Source organism: Curcuma longa, chromosome 6 (genome assembly GCF_044706935.1).
Source record: "Curcuma longa cultivar G26 ecotype Majalengka, Jawa Barat chromosome 6, ITB_CL_G26_1.1, whole genome shotgun sequence".
NCBI lineage: Eukaryota > Viridiplantae > Streptophyta > Magnoliopsida > Zingiberales > Zingiberaceae > Curcuma > Curcuma longa.
Window position 1 is genome coordinate 10159087 of NC_133866.1, and position 20745 is coordinate 10179831.

A 20745-nucleotide genomic window follows, 5' to 3' on the forward strand; every position below is an offset into this window, starting at 1 on the left:
GTTTATATATATATATATATATATATATAATTCACATCGTGTATTTTCATGATTTTAAAATATTTAAAGTCATTTAAACACGAATAAATTTTGAAGATGAAATAAAATTCTCCTATAAATACATTATTTTCTTTTATAAACGCCGCTCTGGAATAACGGCTTCGAGCGTTATTATACGTAGCCTTTAATAAAATTGAATGAATCAGGTACATCAATTAATTCCGTATACATTGATCATACATACGTACTCGTACGCCAAAAGTGCGCTTTTTAACCTGCACCGCTTCCTTCACCGTGGCGTCCGACGGCCGATCGACAAAGATCGCGTTTTTCTCCCTGCGCAGCGCAGCTCGCGAGAGGGCGAGAGGGCGAGAGGGCGGACGGGAGAGGCAAGCGACGCTTCCGACCTAACACTGCACCACCTAGATGGGTATGCGTTCGCTCTGCCCTCGTTGGATCCTTGTTTCTCCGTTTCTTGTTGGGAATTTGGTTGATCTCTTTGTTATGGCTTCCTGCCAGTTCTGGTTGGATTCGAGTTGCTCGCGCTGCAGGATTTTCCCCCCTTTCCCTTGAAAATTTTCTGTCTGGGTTCCTATTTGTTTGAGTTTCCTGCGGGTTTTGTTTTCTTGATTTATTCGTTTGGTTTTTCCGCTTGTTTGTTCGCCTTTTTCCCTTAGTGTAAGCCTGTTTTGTTGCGATTTTGCGTCGAATGCGTTCTTCCTTGATGGGAAAAGAAGGAACTGGCCCCTTGCAGATTTATGTGCGGATTAGCTACTAATTTCTCGAAACTGCAACTGCTTTTGCAGATGGAGATTCGAGTTCTTCCTGGGACAGTGACGGTGAATATGAGAAATTCATCCGAAGAATGAACCCTCCACGGTTTGTAAATTCTCTTACATCGAGTAGTCGCTTTTGAATCTGGAATTTTCTGATCCTTTCTTTCTCTTGTTAGGGTTGTTATGGATAATAGTTCTTGCCCAAATGCTACGGTTATTAAGGTAATCTATGATCTTCTGATTCCCTGTTGGTTGCTCCTTGAATGAACCTTGGTGCTTGCGATTCATGATATCTTGGTTTTGTTCTTTGTAATTGGCATAGGTCGATAGTGCAAATAAATATGGAATCCTTTTGGAAGTTGTTCAGGTCCTCATAGACCTTAATCTCATTATCAAGAAAGCTTATATCTCATCTGATGGAGGGTGGTTCATGGATGGTTTGTCATTGGTTTAATAGCTCCTCTAGCTTCCTGATTCTTTTGTGATTTGTGCTAATTCGATTTGTTCTTCTTGGACTGTTGCAGTTTTTAAAGTGACAGATTCAGATGGGAAAAAAATTGAGACACAAAAACAACTTGAAAATATAAAGGACTGCATCCGAAAAGTATACCTTTTGCTCCATCTTCATGTTTTCTCTTATTGCAGCTGACATGGTCTAATGCTCTGTTATTGTAGTCAATAGGGGAAGGTTCTTTTGTACCATCACTAAGTAGATCCGTAGATTTCGCACCTTCTTCGTCCTCTGATCACACATCAATTGAGCTAACTGGGGCAGATCGCCCTGGCTTGCTCTCTGAAGTTAGTTCAGTTCTCACAGATCTAAAATGCAATGTGGTGAGTGCCGAGGTGTGGACGCACAACGCTAGAGCTGCAGCAGTGATGCAGGTGACTGATGAGGATACAGGTTCTGCTATTACAGATCCCCAAAGGCTCTCTAAAATCAAACAGCTCCTTTGCAATGTTCTAAACGGAAACAGCAGGCATAGGAGAGCCAAGACTGCAGTTTCAATGGGTATCACCCACAAAGAGAGGAGGCTCCATCAGATGATGTTTGATGATAGGGATTATGAGAAGTCAGATGAGGACAATGAGAATGAGCATTGCCGACCAAAGGTTACTGTCGTTAACTGGTTCGACAAGGATTGCTCTGTTGTCACAGTGCAATGTAAGGATAGGCCGAAGCTTCTTTTTGATACAGTTTGCACTTTGACGGATATGCAGTATGTGGTTTTCCATGGAAGCGTGGACGCAGAGGGCCCAAAAGCTTATCAGGTATCTTCTGTTAAGGCTTTACTTTGTGTTTAAACTTTGATGAAACAGTGCTATACTGATTGTTATATGTTCTTATCATTATGAAGGAGTACTGCATTAGACATATAGATGGTTCCCCAGTTAACTCAGAAGCTGAGCGTCATCGAGTTGTTCAGTGCCTTGAAGCAGCCATAGAGAGGAGAGTGTCTGAGGTACAACTGATTTACCTGTTTAAGTTTCACTTAACATTTGATTATCGATGTGTTTAGAATTACACGCATCTATGTTGCTTCCATGTTTCAGCTCAGCATATGACATCCTATAGTATCATTCTCCTTGCTCAGATTTCTTCTTCTATTTGATATTCTTCCCAGGGTCTTAAGTTGGAGTTGTCTACAAGTGATCGAATAGGTCTGTTATCTGATGTCACGAGAATATTCCGTGAGCATGGCCTGACAGTCACAAGAGCTGAAGTGTCTACAAGAGATGGCAAAGCTATCAACACATTTTACGTCCGCGATGTTGCTGGTAATTCAGTTGATCCAAAGACCTTGGAAGACATACGATCCGCGATAGGGCAGACAGTGCTGCTACAAGTGAGAGGCAATTCTGATGAACTTAAATCTCCACAGGAGTCTTCTTCTACCCGACTGCTCTTTGGTGGCTTATTCAGGTCAAGATCACTTTATAATCTTGGATTAATTAGGTCTTACACTTAGCTTTCTTTGTTCGTCCCACTCGTGTACATAATTGTTAGTTTGCCATTTGCTTCATCGAGCAAAACTATGTGAATACAAAGGGAACAAAATGAAGCACTCACTGTGAAAATGTTACAGATGGGTGCCTTGGATCACATGTACATACGAATGTTAATATCAATGCATAACCAAAGTTCATTTGTGAACTCTCTTCGTACTTCCTACTTTCCATTGATATCCAAGTTTCCTTGATAATCACAATCAGACAAAACTGTTTCTGACTCAAACTCCAGTTCCCCACATGCAATCTCGCCATGGATAATACAATATCCAGGAATTGCTTCTGCAAATCCAGAGCTAGATCTTGACCACACCAGGAGCTATTGGAAGACGAGTGGTGTCCAGTGACTACTCACATCACAAAGAATAATTGGTGGCGTGGGGTGTGACGCTGTAAACAATATGCAAGCCAACCAAGCTGAGCACATTATCGTGTGTTCCAGAATGACATGAACTCCATCTCAAACACTCAGCTAAGCAACTGAAGAACACAACACCAAAACAGAGGTCCCATTGGGTCCTGAGTCTCCTCTGCAATCACTCACTTTAGATGTGGTCCTCCATATTTGGTCAAACTCAGATGTTGGATTCCAAGTACCTCTCACATGCCTGGCCTGCTGTCCTCTGAGTCAGTCTTCATTCACATGAGATTGTGATGCATGCCAACTGATACCAATTATTGAAGGCTTAGTAGTTTTTTTTTTACCGACAGACTTGTTTAGGAATTTGCATGAAATAATAACAGATCTAGAGGGAAAGGGAATGAAGGGAATCACCTGATGCAAGCACTGTCAGTCTAATGCTGCACTGCGAGTGCTTCACACTCTTCTTGTTTCCCATCATCTCCATGAAAAGTCCTGAAGTGAAGGTGAATGAATAAGCAAGGACAGCAGCAGATCAGATCAGGGCATACTCTTTTCATGCCTGGGCATCACAGAGCACCACCATGGCCACGCACTTTACAGCGACAAGGAGGATCATCCATATATATATAGAACTGAGCGTGACTCGCGCTGCGCGACCCCGTGCGCGATACAGTCGACCCCCGCCGTTTCCGGCCGCCTTTGCCGAGCCGTCCGGCCACCGCCGGTCGCTGGCCCTGGGCCGGATCGACGCGCCACTCGCCGGCGCGTCGGCCGACGTCGGATTCCGACTGGATTGTGGTCGGAATCTGACGAAATTTGGTTGGAAAGCGGCGGCAATGTTTCCGCACGCGCCGGTTTCCGATCAAATCGCATCCGGATTCCGACCAAATCACGGTCGGAGACCGGTCGAGGAAGGACCGGCGTGCGACGGCAGTCCTTCCTCGGCCAGTCTCCAACCGCAATTTGGCTGGAAATCGGTGCGTCACTGTCGGCCACGTTTCCGACTAAATTTCATCGGATTTCGGCCACAATTCGGCCGGAATCCGACGTCGGCTGACGCGCCGACGAGTGACGCGTTGATCGTGCCTGGACAGCCGGTGGTCGGACGACGTGGCGATGGCGGCTGGCAGCGGCGGGGTCAGGGGTGGGTGGCACTGTGCATTCCCACATTTTGGACGATCAGATTTGCGCGCACGATTGCGTGATGAATGGTGGATCGGATGACGCTCATGGACGCGCACGAGGGAGACGCGCAAAATATCAAAATCGTATATATATACACACACAACAACTGAATACAAGTGAACAAACGCGATAATGAGCCAAATTATGAAAAAGAAGACATTGAAGAGGGCCCAATTACACTCATTCGATCAGCCCAATAAGCTGGCCCAGCTCGTCCAGTTTGGGTATTAAAAAAAAACAAGAACAAATAATTTTAAAAAAGTACACGTCGCGAAACACTTGCATACGTAGCGTGGTCATTGTCATTTGACGTATCATTAAAAGGGTAGCTGCTTGGGTATGACTCGCGATCCCGTGGACTTCCAGGATCCGAATTCCTTTCCACGTGCGGACAACCTCCCGAAATTATTTGAACGGTCGATCGTCGACGCCTCAGACCACGTCCCTGTCCGCGTCTCAGAACACAGCAGAAGTAACCCTAGAGCTGAGATCTACGAGCTCTTCTGCTCCAATCTCTCCTCCTTCTCATCGTTAGGTATACCTTATTTTGGTCGAATCCCTTCCGGAGATGAGGTGGGAGGTGGTGCGCGCGGGCGCGAGAGGGGGAGAAGCATCCGACCGGAGGAGTGCGGAGGCGAACGCGGGCGCGATTTGTGGTCCTGGCGTCCGGTGGGGCCACAGCTGCAACGCCGTCCAGGGAGGGCGGTTCTTGTATGTCTTCGGCGGATACGGCCGCGACCGCTGCCAGACCAACGATGTCTACGTCTTCGACACTGGTAGGTGGTGGCTGATTTAAGGGTTATTTGTTACCTGGAGCTCTCTCTCCTTCTCTTTCTCCATCCTCTGCTTCTTTAGTCCTTTTCGTACGATTCTGATCTTCCCATTTTTATCGGATGTCTCCGAAGAGACTTTTCATACGCTTCTGATCTTGATGCTATAGTCCGATGCTTTGTGCAGAGATTCGAGTTTGTGCCACTCGTTAATTGACTGTATTTTAGTTGGTGCTTACGACGAGGACACTTGAGGACTAGGCAATTTTTTTCATCGGTTGTAGTTCAGTCAAATACGATTCTAGGGAGTTATAAGGTTCCATTCACTTTGTTTTGCTGACTTAGGGAGACTGATTGATTGTTATATGCCTCTTTATTTTGTTTGTTCTCATTGCTCTATCAGCATTTAAATTCTATAAGTTATTCACGTTTTAGTATTTAAGAAGCACCACTTGAATCAATCGTCAAGATTCAGGAATGGGGTGATTGTTATTTTCTAAATTTTTTAGACAGAGCTAGAATGTTTCATTTTAAAATATTTATCTGTGCAACATGTTGGGTTGCAAGGGTGCAAACATAGTCCCACATCTAAAACACATGGGAAAGATCATGGGTTTAAAAAGATGAAAAGTATCTCCATTGGCATGAGGCCTTTTGGGGAGAGCCCAAGAACAAAACCATGAGGGCTTAGGCCCAAAGTGGACAATATCATACCATTGTGGAGATACGGACATCCTTTTAGACCCAACAATTGGTATCAGAGCGAGGCCGCTCTTCACCGGACTAACCGCCGGATGAGCCATGATCCAGATCTAACCATGTGGGGACCCTCGGGGAAAACAAAAGAAGTAGGGGAGGCTCAGACCATGAGGGACATGGCAGCCGGACCATGAGAAATGGTAGCGGAGCTTCCAGTGGTCCTTTATTTGAGAGGGGGATTGTTGGGTTGCAATGGTGCAAACATAGTCCCACATCTAAAACACATGGGAAAGATCATGGGTTTAAAAAGATGGAAAGTATCTCCATTGGCATGAGGCCTTTTGGAGAGAGCCCAAGAACAAAACCATGAGGGCTTAGGTCCAAAGTGGACAATATCATGCCATTGTGGAGATACGGACATCCTTTTAGACCCAACACAACACTGTAGTTTCTTTTGCTGTTTTCTTCTTTAACATATGCAGGCAAAAAATTGTATTGGAAAAAAAATCTTAATTACACGGTTGCTCACTTTCTGATGATTGTTATTAGATTTGTGTTTTACAGATTCTTGTTGTACCTAATTACACGGTTGCTCACTGTCTGATGATTGTTATTAGATTTGTGTTTTACAGATTCTTGTTGTACCTAATTACATGGTTGCTCACTTTCTGGTGATTGTTATTAGATTTGTGTTTTACAGATTCTTGTTGTACCTTTTTTTGACACAATCTCATCGTACACTTTCCTTTTTAAAAAGAAATTATAAATTGACATCTGTACATTGTTAACATCACAGTTAAACAATCATGGAGTAAACCCACATTGAAAGGTATTCCACCCCCACCAAGGGATAGCCACAGCTGTACTACTGTGGGCGATAAGCTGTTTCTGTTTGGGGGAACTGATGGAAAGAACCCGCTCAAGGATACACATATTTTGGATACATGTGAGCATACTAATTTATATGATACTTTGGATGCAAGTGCCATGATACATTATTTTCTTCATTTATCTTCATGCATAGCAGGTGGTCATTGGTTCAACCTGTTCAGATTACTGTTTCTGGATACACATGTTGCATAAGCATCATTTGCCCTTCATAAATAGTTTTAAACCTTATTATTGTTTGTGCTACTAATAAGACTGTAGTCCTTCAGTGATATTCATTTTGTCATCTTGGTTATTTCCTTTTTCTGTAGCATCAAACACTTGGATTTTGCCAAACTTATATGGTGAGGGACCAGAGGCACGGGAAGGGCATAGTGCTGTACTTGTTGGCAAAAGGCTTTTCATCTTTGGTGGGTGTGGCAAATCTGAGACTAATGAAGAGAAGTATTATAATGATACTTACATATTGGATATAGGTATGAAGTTTACATGTTTCTTTTTAGGCTACTTTGAAATTATTTTTATAATCTGCTACGGTATGCTCGTTTCTGATTGATTTCACTGTACACTGTAAAGTATAAGCACTTAATTGATTAAATCTCTCATGCATTCATTGCTTTTTAACTCCATATAGAAACAGTGTATAAGAATCACTTTATCTTTTCAAGAGATGCTCATTCATGTTAGATTGGCAGCTGCTGGCCTCTCCATTTTTTAAAGATACTTCTTATGTGAAGCTTATGGTATATTTGTTTTCCATATTATTCCTGTCAACAAAGTCAAATCATCTTCACATGCTTTCAACACTTTCAAGGTCACTAAATGTGCTAATAGTCAACATCTAAATTTTAGTTAATTGTCTTTTTTGTCACTAGAGAAACTAACTTGGGAACCTGCTGTAACTTCTGGCTCTCCGCCTTCTGCCCGTGATTGTCATAGCTGCTCATCATGGAAGAACCAAATCATAGTCCTTGGTGGCGAAGACTCTTCTGGTTGCTATTTGTCCGATGTTCACATATTAATTGTAGGTATATCTCCTGTAATGATGTTGCAAAGTCCAAGCTATCAAACCCAGAGATAAGTTCACCATTAGTGTTTTTTGGAAGTAGCGATGTACTTGTATTAGTATGATTGCATGACGTAGTATTACCTAATGAACATTATGACATTGTTAACAATTTTTCTATAGTAAATTGCGTTGCTTTAATATGTCTGGCAGATCTATAATCTCAACAATGTTTGAATAGCAATATATGCAGATAGTTTCAAACAAAGTACAAGCTTACATATTTGGCTCTGTTAAAAATCACTTAATGTTACAAACATCCTGTAAAAGGTTAAATTTCATCCTGGAGAAGCTTTTGTTGTTTTGTCTGCTATATTGTCTAAAAGCTTTATATCTATTGTTCCTTTTTTGCATGTGGAAATAATGCCCTGCATTCTCCATGCACCTAATGTTGACACATTTTCACCTTGAGCAGACACACTTGTGTGGCAGCCCATGAAGACTTCTGGAAAGATCTTTCCACCACGCGCTGGGCATACAACTGTGTCACTTGGGAATGATTTATTTGTTTTTGGTGGTTTCAGTGATTCTAAAAACCTTTATGATGACCTTTATGTCCTAAACCTGGGTGAGTGAATTATTGAATATATTCTTATTAACGCACTGTGTTTAGGATAGCTAATTCTTCAAATTTGTATTTTCTGCATTAGTACTAAGAACGCTTATTTCTCTTTATTTGGGTGTGGTTAAACTTTTAGATAAAATGACATTCAGCATTTTGGAAATAGTCTTAGATAACTTGTTAAGATACTGTTCGTTCATTCTTATCTCACCCAATCATCAATATGGATCAATGGCACATCAAACATGTCAGTGTGTTGCACCAACATTAACATGTTTTTCAAAATCTCACGTCATGAAATTCGTTGTGGGCAATGTATTATGTGAAAAAAGTCAGTTGCATTCTAATTTGTATTGTCAAAATAGTTGAGGCCCAAGCATTTCAGTTTACAAGCTTATGGTTAGGGGCCATTTTATTTTTCTTCGAGCTTCTACTTTATATTATCTCCCTTTGCTTGAGATTATTTGAGAGGTTTGTCATATACTCTTTTTGAAGCTTATCTGATTTTTTAAAGTTATGATTTCGATAGAAGGGAAGTTTTTCATTTGCAAATGTTCTAGGTTTTCATAACAAATTCCACTTTATTCTCGGCATAGTGCCCTTGCCAACTAAGTCCTTAGCAGTTCAAACAATAATCCATTTCTGTCATTTGTCTTTCTAAAAGGTGTAGCCATGCTAATATTACTAGGTCTAGGCATAAGTAAACACAGTGGCTTTAAGATTATAACAAGCTGTATGAACACTTGAATCATATTATTTTTGTAAATTCAAGTCTAAGCGTTTATTAGAAGAAAATAATTTTTTGGGTTGGACTAAACTTTCTTTTGGTGGATTCTAGAGAGACAGACCTGGAGCAAAGTTGTACCAGATAACCAAGGTCCCTGTGGCCGATTTTCTGTTGCTGGTGAATGCCTGGATTATAGTAAAGGCATTATTGCCTTCCTGGGTGGATGTAATGAATTTCTGGACGCACTTGATGATATGTATTACTTGCATACAGGTTTGATCAATATATATATACATAATTTTGGCTGTTTTCCCTCCCATCTCAAACTAGATTCCATATAGGATTTCTGCATTGGTGATTTCTTGGGCATCTTTTTATATTGCATTAGAAGCATTTCATTTTGATGTGCCTTATAGATATAATTGTATTCAAAACTAGTAATATACTATTTCAATGCAATTTTTCCCCTTGCCATTTAATATTTGATTTCTTGTAATATCAGATATGTCAGTAGATGGGTTATATGATCAAAGACTGAAGAGGCCTTCCATAAGGAGAGAGTTGAGGAAAAGATGTCAGCAAGAAGGTCTTCTCAGTCCGCGAATACGAAAAGAAGATAAATTACTTAAACACCATGTAGAATATGATTTGTTGAACCATCCACAACAAACCAATTGGGCTGGTAGGACTTTGTATGTGATTTTCACACTGCTTTTAATTCTAACAGAATTTTCACACGAAGCAATTTGTTTTATGTTTTTCAATTAGCTGGTTGGAGAAAACATAATTATTCACTGTGAGATATTGGTTTAGGAACCTTGGTGGATGTTTAACATCATTTAACTTTGCTCCTCCATGGAGCCTTACATTTATCTCTGTATCAATGCAGCTAGCAATTAGCAATGGTAATTACTCAATCATCTTCTCCTCATACTTTAGGTACCTTAGAAAAAAGTAATGAATATAAGTTAACTGAATCCAGACGTTAGCTTTCTATTTGCATAATGAATATGGAGCTGAAAAGTTGTATATCGAGCTACCATGTGATTGTATAACTTAATATTCATAAGTAAAGTACTTTTTTGCAACTATCTGTTATTTACTTAGTATGCTGTGAGGTTGCACTGTTTTCCTTCCAGCTAACAGTCTTGAAAAGTTGTTCTTTAAAAGCTTGGAATCATGTACATGGATTAGTAATGTATGTTTCCTATTATCAGCTCAACTAGTATCACTTTAAAAAAACATGCTGCTAACTCAATAAGAGTTCCTTATGAGGCTTCACTATATCCTGGACCCAAAGCAAAATATTGAAGTCTGTCAAAAGTTTGATGCTTTTGTTTGTTAAAAGTGCTTAACTTTTATTGAATTCCCACTCATGCATTTGCTGCTACCCAGGCAAAAAAGGATCTGATCAGATGTCTGCTGGAGAGGTCAAATTTGAAGCTAGAGTTATAAATGTAAACAAATTTGGATATGCAATTGAAACAACCATTGATGGAAAATTGCTCCACGGCATGCTGTTCTCCAGCACATCAAATATTAGCATAGATAATCATACTCATTACAAGAAGTATGAAATTGCTTTTCGGTCCAATATTTAGAGCTCCAAACTAATCTGATTCTCTTTATTGGTGAATTTGTTATGCTGCTGACAGAATGGTTGTTGACAACATGAGCAATCAGGCAAACTTGAACCAACCTACTGATGTGACCAATATACTTGCTGAGAGAGAGAAAATATCAGATCAGGAGCAATCTGATAATCCTCATGCCAAAGGACCAAAACTTTGCAGCCCATCTGTTGAAATTTTTGGATCAAATTTGACCAATTTAACTCCTTGTGGCAAGGTATATCAGTCAGTCTAGAAATAGTATCACATGTATCCAATTTTCCTAATAAGATATTTACTGATACTAGTATAGAACTCATAGTCTACAAAGCCTTGTTTATGAAAACAAACTGTCAATTTTACAAAAATGTCATTTTTATAAGCCGATAATCTGCATGTATCCATTTTATGACCTAGTGTTTGCCTTGAAGAGTATCAGCTTCTTTCATAGGAGTCACCTCTATGCATGAATGAAAATTTACTCTTCAATTGATGTCTAGTTTATGAATTATGAGACTTATTACTGATGCAGCAGTGCTTTAATTTGTCTCTCAATGACTGAATTACTTGGATATTGCTACTTTTTCCAATTACACTTTGGTTTGAGTGGAAGTTCTATGTGAATTTTGGTAATCTTCATTTGACGTATGCATATCCATAATCATATTTATCCATCTTTGTTGCAAATTTATGTACAAAACTTAAGGAATGGATCCAGTATGTTGTGGATACTGACTATACCAATGACACACAAGTGCTTAATCACTTACATGACACCACAATTATTACATGATCTCAATCATGGATGCTTAAGACTACAGTTCACACATGATCTAGAGTACTCAGCATGAGCCCAACATCACATCACTTGGTTATATACTTGAAATATATGTTAATCAAACTAACACATGTACAGTGGACAATCTTCATTTGCAAAGGCAAGAGTTTAGCTTGTCTTAACCTATTTGCAAATTTATCGTTTTTTTATGTCAATACTGTAATGATATGAAAATTTTATTTTATTTTAATACTTTTTATTTACACTCCATCTCAAAACAATAGTACTCAATGTTACATTGGCAGTGCCTATTTCCTTCTATTTTATGCATATCTTAGATTTTGATGAGATACATGTCTAGGTGTTTTTTAGATTATGGTGTATACCCAATAGAACTGCTCCTTGATTTGGATTTTGGAATTTATGATTGGTTTTTCAAGTGAGTTTTGGTTCTTGAACCTGATTGGTAATGTGGTCGCTCTCTCTATTTCTCATTAATCCATTAGATTGTCGGATCAAAGCTTTAATTTCTACAAAAACAGTTGTTCTATGTTTTAAGATGAAATTAAACTTTATTATCCATAGGCCCCGGGTAATGTAGATCAGGATTCCAGAGCACCTGGAGACAAGAATAATGAGGTCTCAGATAGCCAAAAGATTCCGGTTGATCTATCTGAGAATAGGTCTTTGCCAGCCGAAGCACATGCATCATTACCGAACGACGGTAAGACATTTTTCTGGGTTTCTGTCTGTTCTTTATAGCGTTCTTAATTTATCACTGCAAAACGTACTCATTTACATATCAGAATGTCAGCCACAATGACAATGACAATGACATTATTTTTCAAGTCCAAGTCCATATGCATCATCTGGAATTGCTAAGTTTTTGTTTTGCCATACTGTCAGGAAGCAAACAAGGGAGCTGAAGTCGCAAGGGTATTGGCAACCAATGTAGACACAGGATCTGAATGCAGGGTCTTTAATAACTTCGGTAGGTGTGTAAAATGTGCAGCATTCTTGCAAGAAAATCTTCAGGCTTCCGATGAAAAGCATCACATACATGATCAAGACAAGACTACTTCCAAAACGGAGGCTTGATTCCCAAGTCCAAGTTTGAAGGGATGCCTTTATCAGCATTGCTGTAACAGAATGGTCGATCCTAGAGTAATCCTTAACCTCATCACTTGTAGTCAAGGGACCCGTTAGGATGCATCATTATGTCGCTTTTTCTTGCTACTTGGCAAGCTCTATCTTGCCTTGAGATGCCTTATTACAAGCACATGGTAAGGATGCTGGGCAACGAAGCATGTAACATAGTCCTTGTTTGTATGATAGGAGAGGCGACTACTTGTACTGTCGAACATCCAGAGTTTGTAGCAATTGATCTGCTCCTCTTGTTCAGGTTCTGAAATAATGAACTAGTGTATCTAGTTTTCTAATTTTGTTTGTCCATTATGTTGTTGGGTATGGTAACAAGAATTGAGAGGTGATAGTTTCTTGAAACTTTGTATTGCTGGAGGCTACAAAGCCCCTAGTGGGCGGCAATTGAGCTCTAATCAAATCCCTAATGGCTGTAGTAGAATTTGATGGGCATGAAAATAAATTTTTTATTATTCTGTTATTTTTACGTTGATATCAAAATACTAATTAAGCACGCGCGAGCAGTCTTAAGTGGTAACGGGAGCAGAATGAAGCATCTTTCATCCTCGCCGTCTCTTTTATCCATCGAAGGCCATCAACGGCCCAAGAAGAGCCCACGGCCAAGATGCCACCTGTAAACCATTGAAATAATTATCCGCCGGATGCCATCTGACCCGGTAGGGTTTTGGGGCAGGCGCGAGAGGAGAGAAGAGGAGCAGTCGCCAGATCCTCCTGAGAAGGGTATCTGATTTCCCTAAACCATGAATCCAATCTCTTCTTGAGACTCGTTTGTTTCTTATCTTGATTGATTGTTACCGCTCCTCGATCTGCAGTGTGGTCTTTTTATTTTATTTTGTTTTTCTTTTCGATTGTTTATGATGCTAGTTGTTTGCAATTTTTAGGTTTATTTACTCTTGTTGTTTCACTCTAAAGTGTAAAGAATGTGATGCTTGTCCTTTATCTTTAGGCGTTTACATACTAAAATTTGGGTTTTCAGTTTGCTCTGGTTCTAGCTAGAGCGTTTTGGTCATCGAGGTGTTTTGATCCGAAGAGTTCGCAATGTTTGACCATCTAATCTGGTTCTCATATGTGTCTTTGAATCTCAAAACTTTTAGAAACATGAAAGATAAACACGAATGCACTTCTGATTATGTGTTAAGAATTACTTGTACTTTTGCAATAATAATGATGTTATCTCCGGCGTTTGCTAAATATCGTCATAATTATCAGTGCATGTTAGTCTCGAGTTTTGGAGATAAGCTACATGGATCTTATCCTTCCATCAATCTTATGCAATGCTATAGTTTGACCACATATAATGAGATGTATTGGTACAGGAAAGAAACTACAATAACTGTCTGTGCTGTGTATTGTTCATTATTTGAATATGCAGATTTAACTACTAAAACAGTGGATTTTCTTAGTTTGTGCATAAATTACTTAACATCTAGAATAAACAACATAAATTTGATCTAGCACAAGGACTAAAGTATATATCTAACAAAAGATCCACTTGGAAAAATGGACACATGCCCAATTTAATATGCTATTGAGAGTTAAGATCTGAAATGTATCCGATGGATTATATAGATTAAATGAAATAAATAATTCATCTGATAACATACTTTTTCTGGCAGAATTTTACTACATTGTAATTCATTGGCAAAGTACCAAACTTGTTAATAAAATATGCTTGGTGGTTACAATTATCAATTTTTAGGGTCATAGGAATGTTTGGATTAGGAGGTAATTGCTCGGTAATCAAGTTTATGACTGTGTAAGCTGAGTTGGCATGAGCTTGAGTCAATTTATTACTCAAGTTCATTACTTGGATGTTGGCCTTGTGCCATTGAGACAGACTTAGTTGGCTTGAAACAGCTGTTTGAAAATATTAAGAAAAATCAAAATAAAACCTAATTTGTTGTCCTAAGCTTTCTTATTTATTTCTCCAATTTCTTCTTTTAGGTAGCCATCATCAGCAATTAGATCATTCCCTTTCCCCTTTTCATTATCTCCAAATCCCTACCCATAGCAGCCTTGCTGCTGCTCCCTGATAACCTCACGTTGTTGCTATGAACTCCCCCTTATAGTTATCATCTCCCAATTCCATTTGCTTTCCTCCTTTTCCCTCATCTAGCATAAAATCATGTCAACAACTTTGATACCAATCATCATGATCCAGCAGTAGCAAATCAACCCATTAAATCAACCCTATTTGAAACCTTTATGCCTAAAAATGTGTATAAACAAAGAATCCATGGCAAATTTATACACAATTTCTGAAGTGAACTACATTTGTCAATTATGGTTATTTATTAACAGTTCTTTCTTTTGATTATTTGTTTCTAATTTTACAGTTGAAGACGTTGTGTCTGCTTTCTTGTTTATATGGTTCTCAGGTCTCCAGAATGGCTTTAGCAAGTAAAATCGGAAATCTTTTAAAGAAATCTGTGACTTCCAGTCCATCATTGTTTCAAGCAATACGTTGCATGTCATCTTCCAAACTTTTCGTAGGAGGTATGTCATGATACTTTTCAATATCTTTTTTGCCACGCCACTGGGGAGTTGTACAACTTTCGATGCTTTTGGCACTTTACAGGACTTTCATATGGCACTGATGATATGAGTTTACGAGAAGCATTTACAAGTTGTGGTGAAGTAATTGAAGGTAAGTTGTGATGTTATTTCTGATTTATAGTAAAATTTGAACTAAATGTTTATGAACTTGCGTATATGTTTTTGCAGCTAGAGTCATAATGGATAGGGAAACGGGAAGATCTAGAGGTTTTGGATTTGTGACCTTTACATCCAGTGAAGAGGCCACTGCTGCCATCAGTAGCATGGATGGGAAGGTGCATATGCTATGTTGTTTTTGTTTGTTTACTTAAGGTTATTGTTCAAATGAAGCAGAACCTAGATGTTGTCACATAAGAAGTTTTAAATTTAAAATAAGAAAATGCCATAGCTGAGGGAAGTTATAGAATTTGCACGGCAATCTTTTGTTTATGATGATGAGCTATGAATATGCAGAAAATCACACTGCTGGCCAACCAAAGAATGATGTGTCATTGCATTCAATTTTTAGAATCAATCTTGCATACTAACATCAGATGCCTGTTGATATCTAATTGCACATTTACACATGCTACTATTATTTGGTAGGTTTGATATGACAGCTCATTTTTTGCATATTGGCTACTGTTTGAACTAATCCTTTATCACCCATTTTAAGCTTTATAACTGTCACCCAAAGCAATGTTTACATCAGTGCAACTCTAGTGGTTATATACTTGGTTAATTTATCAGAACTGAGAACTTACAAGTTAAACATCCTTCTGGTTTGGGAAAGAAGGATGGTCCGTACTGCCATTACTTAGTGTTTCAAATGAAGTTTTCCCCTGCAAATTGCAAACAACAAGTGGATAGTGGCATTATAATTGTAGCTACTGATAGTAGGCTATCCTTCTAGCTGTGTTTCATAAATGTGTGATTGAAGATGATTAGATTGAGAGGACACTCTTATCTGTAATTGATAACAATCATTTTAAAAGAAAATCATCCATTAGAATATGCTTTGTTATCTTTAGAATTATATGCATAATGTTATATGATATGTTCTAATATCAATGATGATCATTGCCATCTCAGGATCTTCATGGAAGGATAATTAGGGTAAACTATGCAAATGAACGAACTGGTGGATTTCGTGGTGGTTATGGCGGTGGTGGGTATGGTGGTGGTGGTGGCGGCGGCAGCTATGGTGGGGGCTATGGTGGTGGGGGCTATGGCGGTGGAGGCGGAGGCTATGGAGGTGGCGGTGCAAATACTTACAGCGGAGGTAACTACAATACTAGGGCAGGTGCTGCTGGTGCTGATGGATACGGTAGTGGTAGCTATGGCGGTGCCGGTTATGGTGGTCGCAGCTACGAAGGTAGTGGTAGGGGATATGATCAAACCAATACTGGTGCTAACTATGGCGTTGCTGGGGGTGGCGGTGGCATTGACAACTACCAAATTGATGGCAGTTATGATCGAGGCAGTGGTGGTTACGGAGAGAACAATAGATCATATGGTGGTAGCGGTGGTGGTAGGTACAATGTCGCGGCCGACAATGCTGCCAACTATGGCAGTGGTGCCACCAAATTTGGCGAGAGTGCATCCACGGGATTCAACAACAACAAGTTCAGCAGTGACCTGACCACTGATACTGGTGGTTATAGTGACGACAACAATGAGGAAGACTTATTGGAGAGCAAATTCAAAGAAGACGGTGATGATGCTGACGAAGATGACAATGAAGAGGATGAGAACGAAGTGTTGGAGGGCAAATTCAAAGGTTATATTAATGATGATGATGACAATGACAATGACAAATCGGACGACTATGCCAAACGAGGGTAGTGTATGAACACATGTGATCTAAGCCATTACCAGCAGTGCCCATCATGTCAGACAGTAAATCTGTGAACCTTTGTACTTAGATTGTTTGTATGCAGATCTACGTTGCTATTTTGATGTTTCTGTTAAAACAAAATTGGAGATTGCATCGAGCTTTCTCCACGCTGCAGTTTCACAACTTTTGTTCATTGAGATCTAGCGTTTTTTGTTTGCGCAATTTTTTTATTCTATTCTGTAAAAGATGAAATTTATTATCTTAATGATTTCATATGATCAATTCTACGATATGATCATCTACGAAGATATAAATCAAGAAATTATAATTAATTATGACGTATAAGGGTATTGTTTGGTTTCATCAGGATTTGAATCCTTATCTTCTTTTACAATTTTGTTGTGTCGTAACCAATTCAGTTATGTTTCGGGGGTAAAATGATAAATCTCAATTAGTCTCATTGATTATCCTTGAGGGTGATCGGTCCGGTCCTACGGAAATTTTTCACTGATTATCAAGGTAAATCGAAAAGTATACGTAGTCCTGGATCCATGGAAGTTTCTCATTGATCATCAGGGTAAATCGGAAAGTGCACGCAGTGGTCAGTTCGGACGTCTAACATCCTTTGATTGCGCTCCTCGTTTGAAAGAAAAGTTCAGACATCCAATATCATTTGATTGCGCTCTCCATTTAAAAAAAAAAATCACACAGTAGCTAGCCCAGTGATAATATGGATATCCTACCGCGGCACCATGCCTTGGGGACGAAATTTTCTTATTCTAAAATATAGAGCGTATTAGAGTTTGCTGCTTATAATCCCTTTTATTCGTTCAAAGAGAATACAGAAGACGTACAATAAATAGTGCCTAAAATAAACTTGCAGAGTTGATTGGAGGCCTTGTTAATTGGCTGCAGTGTTGTAGTAGGCTTCGGCGGCGAGCCGGGGCACCGGGTGGGCCATCAACGGCACCGCCCGCTGCAGCGTCAGGCCGTAGGCCTCCTCCATGTCCAGCTGCTCCGGCGTCTGCCCCTCCGGCAGAGCCCAGTCGAAGGCGTGCACCAGCGTCGCCGTCATCAGCTGCACCATGCGTATCCCCAGACTCATGCCGGCGCAGATCCGCCTCCCGGCCCCGAAGGGGATCAGCTCGAAGTCGTTCCCCTTGACGTCGACCCGCTCGTGCGTGCCGCCGGGGAGGAACCGGTCCGGCTGGAACTCCGCCGCATGAGGGCCCCACGACGCTGGGTCGTGCGTGATGGCCCACACGTTGACCAGCAGCGTCGCGCCCTTGGGCACGCAGAAGCCCCCCACCTCGCACGCCTCCGCCGCCACCCGCGGGAGAGAAAGCGGCGTCGATGGGTGCAGCCGGAAGGTCTCCTTCACCACCGCCTGCAGCAGGGGAAGATTCGGCAGGTCCGCCTCCTGCACCAGCCGCGCTTTGCCCACCGCCGCATCCAGCTCCGCCTGCGCTCGCCGGAGCAGGGCCGGGTGCCGGATCAGCTCCGCCAGCGCCCACTCCACCGTGCTCGACGACGTATCCGTTCCAGCCGTGAATAAATTCTGTTCAAAAATCAAAATTAAATTGTTCTTAATTTGTTTTTTTTGGTTGAATATTCTTGATCGATCGTTCACGATGATAACTTTGAAGACAAAATTTAATCCGCACCAATAGCAAAGCCTTGATGTTCGTGTCGGTAAGCTTGCCGCCCTCGCCTTCGTCATCCCCCTTCTCCTTCAGCGCTATCAGAACGCTCAACAAATCCCTCCGTTCTCCTTCTCCTCTGCCGGCGGCCACATCCGCACGGCGGTGCTCCGCCATGATCCCGTCGAGCATCTCGTCATACCTGCGGTGCAGCCGCTTCATCCGTGCTACCACTCCCTGGGGGTCGAGCCACCTCAGCCACGGCACGAAGTCACCGACGTTGAACTCCCCGGCGAGCCTCATCAGCTCCACGACCATCTCCTTGAACTCGCCCGACTCCGCGCCCTCCTCCTCGAACACCCGCCGCCCCAGCATGGCCCGCGCCAGCGCGTTGGTCGCGCACACGTTCACAGCGTTCCCCACGTCGACCGCCGTCCTCCCGTGGCGTAGGGCGCGCACCAGGAGCCCCACCTCACCCTCGCGAACCCACCGGAGGTCGCCGAGAGCCTTACCGCTAAAAAGGTGGACGGAGCAGAGCTTACGGAGGTAGCGCCACCGCTGGCCGTAGGGCGCGAAGACGAGGTCCTGGTAGTTGTAGGCCACGTGCTCGGCGCCGGAGTTGGGCGGGCGGTCACTGAAGTTGGCGTCATGCACACGTAGGAACTGCGAGGCGACGTCGGCGGAGGCGGCCACGACGACGTCGACGGCGCCGAAGCGGAGGCGAAACAGCGGGCCGTAGACCTTGGACAGAGCATGGAGTGTCCGGTGCGGTTTGGCGCCGAGCTGGGGCAGGTTGCCGAGCACCGGCCACCCGCGTGGTCCGGGAGGGAGCAGCCTGGCGCCGCCGCCGCCGCTGCCTCGAGGCGTCGGCTTGTAATAGAAGAGGAAGACGCAAGAGAGAAGAATGGAGAGGAAGAGTAGGAGAAGCTCAAACATGGTTCTGCCTTAATTGTTGCATGGAGATGCCCGCTCGGTTTATAAAGCGGAGTGAGGGGAGGAAGACAGCGACCAGCTGATGATGATCCGGGGATGGTTAGGTCGATCCGACGACCAGGAACGTAGGGTTGTTACCTTTCCTTCTGGTTCCCAGGGAAGGAGAGAAGGGGAGATACGGCAGCGCCGTTGCCGCACGTTATCCCGACTTACCACTCCTCGATCTAACTGTTAATGTCGAATCTTAGAAGGGTAGTTGGATGCCAGATTCACCTTGTCAGATTGCATGACGCATCAGGACCAGAGGAGATTTAAGGGATATACACGTGCTGCACTGTTGTTGACATTTATGGTGCTTGGGAGTAATATGTGATTACCTTAGTTATCCATCTAAAATTATCAATTAAAATCTTATTTGATTTAGATAATCGCTGATTCTGAAATAATATGTCATGTCCGATACATCAATATATGAGCAAAAGAGGTTATCTAATCCAGAATTAAAAAATCAAGAAAAACTTAGATTTTTCTGGATTTCGGAATTAAGTAATTTCTTTTTACAAAATTATCCTCCACTTACCCTCCGCGAGCAGTCGTCCCCGATCCGCTTCCTCTCCCATTGCGAGCGAAAGCCTCCTCTCCCGTCCCTGATCTCGCGAGCGAGCCTCCTCTCCCATCCCTGATCGCGAGCGAGCCTCCTCTCCTGCCCCCGATCGCCAGCGAAGGCCTCCTCTCCCATCCCCGATCGCGAGCAAAAAAAGCCTGCTCTCCCGTCCCTGAACACGAGCGAAACCCTTCTCTCCCATCCCCTATCACGAGCGAAGCCTCACCCGTCCCCGATCGCGAGCGAAGCCCTCCTCTCCTGTCCGCTTCCGCTTGCTCCCTTCTCTAACAGCGGCGCCGGCGATTCGAAGCCCTCTTCTGTCTTTCTGTTCATCCCCGCATCGAGCCCTAACCCTAGCCTAGCCTATTACCTACCTCCTGATCCTCTGACGAGCCCTCTTCTGTTGGTGCTTCTTTCCGTTCATCCCCGCATCAAAGCTGTTTTCTTCCTCCCTCACCATAATCGTTTGCGCGAAAGTGACTTCAAGCTCTTCAATTTGCCTGCAAAGGTACAACTAATGAGTCTTGCCATTTTTTCGTGATGCTATTTGAATTCAGCTAGTTAGACTTCAAAGAACTTTAGATTTTGCTACATAGGTCT

At 41.9% G+C, this 20745-nt stretch overlaps 3 protein-coding genes and 1 pseudogene across 4 annotated transcripts; 3 read left to right on the forward strand and 1 right to left on the reverse strand.

The window, feature by feature from the left end:
* Positions 1 to 306: 306 nt before the first annotated feature.
* On the forward strand, positions 307 to 2936 carry LOC141830372 (ACT domain-containing protein ACR4-like). The gene is made up of 8 exons (XM_074717809.1): positions 307 to 430; positions 807 to 879; positions 953 to 998; positions 1099 to 1213; positions 1301 to 1380; positions 1452 to 2048; positions 2135 to 2239; positions 2402 to 2936. Exons 1-8 carry the CDS (start codon positions 427 to 429, stop codon positions 2744 to 2746), a joined length of 1365 nt encoding a protein of 454 aa, XP_074573910.1. The 5' UTR covers positions 307 to 426; the 3' UTR covers positions 2747 to 2936.
* A 1871-nt stretch (positions 2937 to 4807) lies between these two features.
* Positions 4808 to 12882, forward strand: LOC141830604 (uncharacterized). Of its 2 annotated transcripts, XM_074718006.1 has the most exons (11): positions 4808 to 5111; positions 6601 to 6750; positions 7004 to 7168; positions 7568 to 7720; positions 8174 to 8326; positions 9159 to 9320; positions 9550 to 9729; positions 10443 to 10617; positions 10703 to 10895; positions 12021 to 12159; positions 12342 to 12882. In XM_074718006.1, the coding sequence occupies exons 1-11, from the start codon at positions 4904 to 4906 to the stop codon at positions 12359 to 12361; spliced, it is 1698 nt and encodes a 565-aa protein (XP_074574107.1). In that variant the 5' UTR covers positions 4808 to 4903; the 3' UTR covers positions 12362 to 12882. The 2 variants fall into 2 exon arrangements, with proteins under 2 accessions (XP_074574107.1, XP_074574108.1); XM_074718007.1 differs by lacking the exon at positions 7568 to 7720.
* A 394-nt stretch (positions 12883 to 13276) lies between these two features.
* LOC141830605 (uncharacterized) lies at positions 13277 to 17151 on the forward strand (annotated as a pseudogene).
* A 589-nt stretch (positions 17152 to 17740) lies between these two features.
* LOC141830399 (flavonoid 3'-monooxygenase CYP75B137-like) lies at positions 17741 to 19547 on the reverse strand. Its single transcript, XM_074717830.1, has 2 exons — positions 18633 to 19547; positions 17741 to 18526 (listed from the first exon to the last, which is right to left on the reverse strand). The coding sequence occupies exons 1-2, from the start codon at positions 19542 to 19544 to the stop codon at positions 17870 to 17872; spliced, it is 1569 nt and encodes a 522-aa protein (XP_074573931.1). The 5' UTR covers positions 19545 to 19547; the 3' UTR covers positions 17741 to 17869.
* Between the last annotated feature and the right edge of the window lie 1198 nt (positions 19548 to 20745).

What these genes read in the sequence shown, in the direction of transcription:
- LOC141830372 (XM_074717809.1), top strand. An exon ending in CGAAGAATGAACCCTCCACG is followed by an intron (nt 880 to 952) that starts GTTTGTAAATTC and finishes TTCTCTTGTTAG; the next exon opens with GGTTGTTATGGATAATAGTT. An exon ending in CAAATGCTACGGTTATTAAG is followed by an intron (nt 999 to 1,098) that starts GTAATCTATGAT and finishes TAATTGGCATAG; the next exon opens with GTCGATAGTGCAAATAAATA.
- LOC141830604 (XM_074718006.1), top strand. Translation starts at nt 4,904, where the DNA reads ATGAGGTGGGAGGTGGTGCGCGCGGGCGCGAGAGGGGGAGAAGCATCC. An exon ending in TACTTACATATTGGATATAG is followed by an intron (nt 7,169 to 7,567) that starts GTATGAAGTTTA and finishes TTTTGTCACTAG; the next exon opens with AGAAACTAACTTGGGAACCT. An exon ending in ATTTAACTCCTTGTGGCAAG is followed by an intron (nt 10,896 to 12,020) that starts GTATATCAGTCA and finishes TATTATCCATAG; the next exon opens with GCCCCGGGTAATGTAGATCA.
- LOC141830399 (XM_074717830.1), bottom strand. Translation starts at nt 19,544, where the DNA reads ATGTTTGAGCTTCTCCTACTCTTCCTCTCCATTCTTCTCTCTTGCGTC. An exon ending in ACATCAAGGCTTTGCTATTG is followed by an intron (nt 18,527 to 18,632) that starts GTGCGGATTAAA and finishes ATTTTTGAACAG; the next exon opens with AATTTATTCACGGCTGGAAC.